The following is a 7,678-nucleotide window of genomic DNA, read 5'->3' on the forward strand; positions in this document are numbered from 1 at the left end:
CCGTATAGTCCTGTCTGGCTCCCAGGACTTGAGAATGGAATAAGCTAGCTTCAAACCAGACCTCAGGAACCAGATGATGCTGGAGGTTTTGGGGGAGCAAAAATCCTCTAGACTGTTAGTTCCTTGTGGGCAGGGAATGTCACCTTTTATTGTTGTATTATAGTTTCCCAAGCGCTTAATACAGTGCTCTGCACACAGTAACTGCTCAATAAATAAGTATGCCACAAAGATTTTTTTCAACAGCGGCATTTTATCAAGATATCATGAAGCGGTAGTATTTATCTTGGAGTAGAGACTGATGAATGCCAATGATGGTTTCATGCATGCGACGTATACATTGCCGTGCAGTTAGTGTCAGCAATTCTGCATCTCCCCTGAGGCCAGACGGGGAGATGTGGGTTTGGTTTGAGAGAAAATAATTTGAAAGGGAGAGAAGGTAACAACCCTTACAAAATGAGATGGTAGTATTTGAAATAGTGCATTTATTCATCCATCTAGACGCTTCAGGCAGTTTTCCTGAAGGAAATAGTTGCAGGTGATTCCGATGTGAAGCTTGGGGTGCTTAGGGTGTGAGAGCAACTGAGGTGGTTAAAGATTGTGAGCTCAAGAGGAATGTTAATTCACAGATTATGAGCTAAAGGGGCAGGATGAAAGAGGACTAAGGAAAAAATAGCCTGGGATTATCTCTGGCTCCACCACTTATCTGCTGTGTGACCTGTGTGACAGAGAAGTGCCTCAGTTCCCTCATCTGTAAAATGGGGATGGAGGCTGTGAGCCCCATGTGGGACAGGGACTGTGTCAACCTGATTTGCTTGTATCCGCCCCAGTACAATGCCTGGCTCACAATAAGCACTTAACAGGTACCACAATTATTGTTATTATTATTCCCTCGGATAATTCTTAGGAGGATTATTCTCTAGGATAGCAAATGCAGAGAGACGGGAAGGAGCTACAACAGAAGGTGATCTATAGGGTAGGACCCTAGGAACTATAAGAACAAAGAAGCAGGCAAACAAAGAGAGGGAGATGTGGATCATAACAGGGAACCATAAAGAGAACAGTTTCTCACACAGATGGTATTTATTGAGCACCTTCTGAGGCCTAAATACTCCACCAAGAGTTTAGCAGACACAAAGCTTTCACTGACCTCAAGGATCTTGAGAAGCAGCATGGCTCAGTGGAAAGAGCACGGGCTTTGGAGTCAGAGGTCATGGGTTCAAATCCCTCTCTGCCAATTGTCAGCTGTGTGACTTTGGGCAAGTCACTTAACTTCTCTGTGCCTCAGTTCCCTCACCTATAAAATGGGGATTAAGACCGTGAGCCCCACGTGGGACAAACTGATCACCTTGTATCCCCCCAGCGCTTAGAGCAGTGCTTTGCACATAGTAAGCGCTTAACTAATACCACTATTATTATTATTATCTTTCATTCATTCAATTGTATTTATTGAGCGCTTATTATATGCAGAGCACTGTACTAAGCACTTAGGAGAGTTCAATACAACAATAAACAGACATTCCCTGCTCACAAGGAGCTTACAGTCTAGAGGAAGGGGAGACAGATATTAATATAAATAAATAAATTACAGATATATACATAAGTGCTGTGGAGCTCAAAGTGGGGGAAGGACAAATGGGGCAAGTCAGGGTGATGCAGAAGGGAGTAGTAGAAGAGGAAAGGAGGGCTTAGTCAGAGAAGGCCTCTAGGAGGAGGTGGGCCTTCATTAAGGCTTTAAAGAAGGGGAGAGCAACTGTCTGTTGGATTTGAAGAGGGAGGGCATTCCAGGCCAGAGGCAGAACATGGACTTGGAGTCGGTGGTGAGAGAGATGAAATCAAGGCACGGTGAGAAAGATGATATTAGAGGACTAAAGTGTGCGGGCTGGGTCGTAGAAGGAGAGTAGTGAGGTGAGGTAGGAGTGGGCAAGGTGATTGAGTGCTTTAAAGCCAATGGTGAAGAGTTTTTGTTTGATTTTGAGAAATGGGTAAACATGTTCTGAATGTTTCTGTAGAAAAATGACTGGGGCAGAGAGTGAATTATGGACCGGTGTGGGGAGAGGCAGGAGGCTGGGAAGTCGGCAAGGAGGCTGATGCAATAATCCAGGCAGGATAAAATGAGTGATTGTATCAATGTCGTGGCAGTTTGGATGGAAAGAAAAGGGTGGATTTTAGTGATGTTGTGAAAGTGGGACTGACAGGATTTAGTGATGAATTAAACCTGTAGGTTGAGTGAGAGAGAGAAGTCAAGGATAACACCAAAGTTACAGGCTTGTGAGACAGGAAAGTTGGTGGTGCCATCTACAGTGATGGGAAAGTCAGGGGGAGGACGTGGTTTGGGTGGGAAGATAACTAGTTTTGCTTTGTACATGTTCAGCCTGTGGTGACTGGAGGGCATCCAAGTAGTGATGTCTTGAAGGCAGGAGGAAATGTGAGACTGCAGAGAGGGACAGAGATCAGGACTGGAGAGGTAGAGGTGGTAGTTGAAGCCATGGGAGTGAATGAGTTCTCTAAGGTAGTGGGTGGAGATGGAGAATAAAAGGATCTGGCAATATAATGGCGAAGATAGACAACGAAACTTGTCAAATGATGTGAGCAGGAGGACAAACAGAAAGTAATACAAATATATCAGGAGGAAATAACTGAATGAACAATTTCATGTATAAAACAATATATAGAAATGTTATATAGAAATAAAGGAAAATAAACAAGTGTAAGTAAGTGTGGAGGATAAGAATAATATACACAAGTGCTAAGGAAAGCAGTGTGGCTTAGTGGAAAGAATCAGAGGTCATGTGTTCTAATCTCGCCTCTGTCACTTGTCAGCTGTGTGACTTTGGGTAAGTCACTTCACTTCTCTATGCCTCAGTTACCTCATCTGTAAAATGGGGATTAAGCCTGTGAGCCCCACGTGGGGCAACCTGATTACCTTGTATATATCCCAGTGCTTAGAGCTGTGCTTGGCATATAGTAAGCGCTTAGCAAATACCATCGTTATTATTATTATTATTATTAAGAAGTGTTGGGAGGTAGTTGAGGATGGCTTCCTGGAAGAGGTGAGGTTTTAGGAGGTTTTGAAGATAGGGAAAGCAGTGGCCTGATTGATTAACTAAGGAGAGAGAACCAGCCTTGAATACAGTGTGATTTAGGGTACAGTGTGGGAATCATGAGAGCAACATATGGTTAGAAGGTGAGCATGAGTGGAGTAAAGAGTTCAAGCTAAGGGTAATGCTATGCTTTTGTGGGGAATATGAAATTTTAGCCTCATCTGTGAAGGTTCTATGTCAATAATCTTTCCCTCTTTATGGGTCTTTTCACCTGATGGTGGAAAATTTTTATTAATTGACTTGTTATATGCATTTAAGTGAATATAGACAATGAACTCATCTCTAGACTGTAAAATCATTGTAGGCAGGGAATGTGTCTGTATTGTACTCCCCAAGAGCCTAGTAAGTGCTCTGTTCCAAGTAAGCTCTCAGTAAATACGATTGTCTGACTGGAATATATTGCTGGAAAGCAGCTCAACTTGGCAAATGTTTTAAGCAAACTATTGTTTCAGTTGGCCTTAAAAACTCTTTTGATAGAATTTTAAATTTCGAAAACCAGATAAGCTTTCCTGAATTTCATGGAATGAGGGTCCATTTGCATGCATTCAGTCTCTTCTGTTTATGTCATTCATTCTATCGTATTTATTGAGCATGTACTGTGTACAGAGCACTGTACTAAGTGCTTGGAAAGTACAATTCGGCAACAGATAGAGACAATCCCTACCCAACAACGGGCTCACAATCTAGAATAACTGCGGTATTTTGTGGTATTTGTTAAACCCTTACTATGTGCCAAGTGCTCCCACTCCCAGAAAGGTGTAGCCTAGAGAACCCAGAGACATTAATAATAATAATAGTAATAGTAATTATGGTATTTGTTAAGTAGTTACTATGTGCCAGGCATTGTACTAAGTGCTGGGGTGGGTACACACAAATCAGACTGGACACAGTCCCTGTCCCACATGGGGCTCACAGACTTCATCCCCGTTTTACAGATGAGGTAACTGAGGCACAGAGGAGTGAAGTGACTTGCTCAAGGCCACACAGCAGACAAGTGGCAGATCGGGATTAGAACCCATGACCTTCTGACTCCCAAGCCTGTGCTGTATCCACCACACCATACTGCTTCCAAGCTTGCTCTGAATCAGCCACCTTTAATCCCATTCCCTCCCGAGAGGTCTCAGCACGTCACCACTGGTCCAGGTATTGAGCGTGGGCTGTTTACTTGGGTGGGGTTTTAAACATAGCTACCATTTCCATAAGCCCACCCCCGGCTGACACAGGCAGCCCCCCTTGGCCCTCCTGAAGCTGCTCCCAGGGGAACGAGCCCTCGTTAGTCCCCTGCCGTCAGTCAGGTTCTGTGGTTACTCAGTGGAGGTTGAGTAGGAAGTTGGTCTCATCGCTCTTAGTCCCTCCTCCAACAGTCCAATAATCTCCACCTCAGTGGCCTCATCCACTATATTGGGGTCTGGTGGAGGGTAGGGAGGCACCCCTGAAATACGAAGGTGCTGGGGAAGTACAGGGGGCTAGGGTCAATCCCAAACTGCACTAGTTTGGGGGTTGGATGTGTCCTGCGGTGGCCTTAGCTCCAGGAGATGCTCCACAGTGATGGCCCCCGCCCGGCTCCATGGACCTTGGGGACGATAATGTGGCTCAGCTCCCGCCCCAGCCCACAAAACCATGGAGCTCAATCCAGAATATGGTTTGGAGCAGGGGAAAAAAAAAAGCAACCTCCGTGGCCACTCAGGGCTGCCCAGCACCGACAGTTTCTATGTGTGAGACTCCATGGTGGAAGCAGCCTGGAATTCACCTCTCTGCTACGGTCCTCAAACCTGAGGAGGACAGGGGTAATACCAAGTACTGAACCAAGCACTGGGGCAAATACAAGATATTTAATAATATGGCATTTATTAAGCGCTTACTATGTGCAAAGCACCGTGGGGGCTCACAGTCTAATTCGGAGGGAGAACAGTCTTTTAGACTGTGAGCCCACTGTTGGGTAGGGACTGTCTCTATATGTTGCCAACTTGTACTTCCCAAGCGCTTAGTACAGTGCTCTGCACACAGTAAGTGCTCAATAAATACGATTGATTGATTGATTTAGAACAGGTATTGAATCCCCATTTTACAGATGGGAAAGCTGATGCACAAAGAGAGTAATGCACAGAGAAGAGAGTAGCGCACAGCAATGTCAGGCTACATCTGACCTCTTCATATCTACCCCATCCTTGACTCTATCTCTGTTGAGTCATTCCTCTCCCTTCTCCCCCATGGAATATCCTCCCCACTCCTTGTCAAAGTCCCATTTTTCTCCCTCAGAATTCCCTCCATCATGAAGCTGTCTAACCACCAGCTGCCCTGGCCATATCACTACTTAGGGCTCACAGTAGGAGTGAACATGGGGAGCAGCACAGGCCTGGAAGCCCAAGGACCTGGGATCTAATCCTCGTTGCCTGCTGTGTGATTTTGGGCAAGTAATTTAACTTTTCTGCGTCCTAGCTCCCTCAACTGTAAAATAGGGATTCAATGCCTGTTGTCCAGCCCCATGTGGGACAGGGAATGTCTCTATCCTGCTTAACTTGTGTAGTATGTGCTTAACAAATACAATAAACAGTCATTGGTATTTCCTGAGCGCTTACTAAATGCAAAGCACTACACTAAGCACTTGGGAAAGTACAATACAACAGACTTGGTAGACACATTCCCTGCCCACAACAGGGACCTTGACTAAGGTCACACAGCAGGCAGGTGGCAGAGACAGGATTAGAACCCAGGTCCTCTGACTCCCAGGGCTGTGTTCTTTCCACTAGCCCATTTTGCTTCCCAGATGTTAAGACTTTCATTTATAGATTCATTCGTGGAATTTACAGGGAACTGTTTGTTATTAAAGATGAGGAAGATATTTCAGATTTCTTAAATACCTTCATGAATTGTATTTCCGGGATTCCCATTCATTAATGCAACTCATTCAAATAAATTGCACTCAATAAAAACGAATAAGTTGGTGAATCTCATTTATTCATTCTTCCTGTTTAATGTTGTTTATTTGGTAAGCCTCTTTATAGTCCCTTCAGATTCAGGCTTGCTTAGTATGTGTATGTGTGTAGTTATGTGTGTATGTTAGTATGTGTGTAGTCTGATAGCATTTGTTTGACGCGAAAATCAAAGTCTTGCAATCGATCAGGTCATGGTAATGGATGCATCCAGCCTAGCACTGGTGTGCTTTGAATACCAAGTCCTACAAATGAGTTGAAATCTGGCTTCCAATTTGGAAGTGGGTAACTCCTTTCACCAGAGCATTTAGATGGAAATATCAGTGTTTAGCAGAAGGTTTCTGTCTTCACAGACCTTCGAACAGTGCTTGGCACATAGTAAATGCTTAACAAGTGCCATTATTATTATTATATGTTAAGTAGCAAAATAATCTTCGTGGACAATTGCTACTGGTTTAGCTGAACAGCCTACAGTTTGAGAGTTGATCTCAACAAAGGCTCAATTCCCTGGAAAACAATCCCGCTCTGGTCTGAGCCTGCTAAAAATGCCCAAACAGCAATGATGGTTACAGTATTTGGGGGCGTGGGAACGTCTGAACCTAAGTCTTCTCTACTTCTGCTTTGAAAAAAGTAGCAATGGAAAAGATGACAAGTCGATGTGCTTGAGTCTTTTGTTTAACTGGATCTCCATTGAAAAAAGATGATTGAAACCGTGTGTTATTTTGTTTTTTAAATGCAGCTCACCACAGCCACCTTGGATGGCCACCTCCAGTTATTCGTACCTGACGACGACGGCTGGTCTTTGAACCCCGGCCAGGATGCTTCGAAAGAATAACTCGCTGTGGGGGAAGCAGAGCCATTCACCAGGAACTGGGCAAGTTGGCAGAAGATATTTTTTAGTTGCCTCATGACCTTTTTGCCCTTATGTGTGTCTCTTAGTCCTCTGTTTCCCCCCAAGATCACAGGTGACCCCAGTCTCAGAAAGTGGCGCCTGTCAAACTGGAAACATACAAGTGACAGAATATGCAAAAGCAGCTAATAACTTGCCCTGTGATTTGGGATCTTTTAAAACAGAAATCGCACAAATACTAAACCCAACTCATTTAGATTCTGTAAAAGATTACACACTTTTCCTATTAAATGGCAATGTAAAGTTGAATATTGACCGCTGGGTCAGCTTGCTGGAAATGTCTTATTTTTTTCCCCATAAAGTCCATCAATCTCTGCTTTCCTTCTTTTAAATCTGCTCTTATCCTTTCACTTTTAAAAATGAAAATGTGAATAGCTGTTAGGAGAGATGCTGCTTAAGGAAAAAATGAACAGTTCAATATTGGTGTTCCAGAGGTGCATTATTCTTTTCTGTTAGCCTCTTGGTACCCTCATTGTCAGGTTTGGTTTTCAAAATTAAATTGGATTTATTCTTTGCTGTTGCTTGCTTAATTTTGATCTGAGATTCTGAGTAAACAGGTAGTCCCTTTCCAGGGTTTGAAAGGCAAAGGTATGTGGAAATTTCCTATATTGAAAAATGTCTGACAAATGTACTCACCATCAGAAGCCAAAATAGACTAAAGGCTCTTAATGAATCCATTCAATACAATTACTTAAGGCAAAACTGAAGAAGATTAAAAAGCAATTAATAATCAT

General features: G+C 43.6%; 1 protein-coding gene across 1 annotated transcript in view; it reads left to right on the forward strand.

The window, feature by feature from the left end:
• Window positions 1–7,417, forward strand: part of WDR27 (WD repeat domain 27) — a 269,128-nt gene extending 261,711 nt beyond the window's left edge. The window contains exon 25 of the mRNA XM_038770610.1: window positions 6,774–7,417. Coding sequence (XP_038626538.1) covers window positions 6,774–6,869 — 96 coding nt within the window. The 3' untranslated portion in view covers window positions 6,870–7,417. The remainder of the gene's footprint in view (window positions 1–6,773) is intronic.
• The last annotated feature ends 261 nt before the right edge of the window (window positions 7,418–7,678 follow it).

This window comes from Tachyglossus aculeatus, chromosome 2 (genome assembly GCF_015852505.1).
Source record: "Tachyglossus aculeatus isolate mTacAcu1 chromosome 2, mTacAcu1.pri, whole genome shotgun sequence".
Classification (NCBI taxonomy): Eukaryota; Metazoa; Chordata; class Mammalia; order Monotremata; family Tachyglossidae; genus Tachyglossus; species Tachyglossus aculeatus.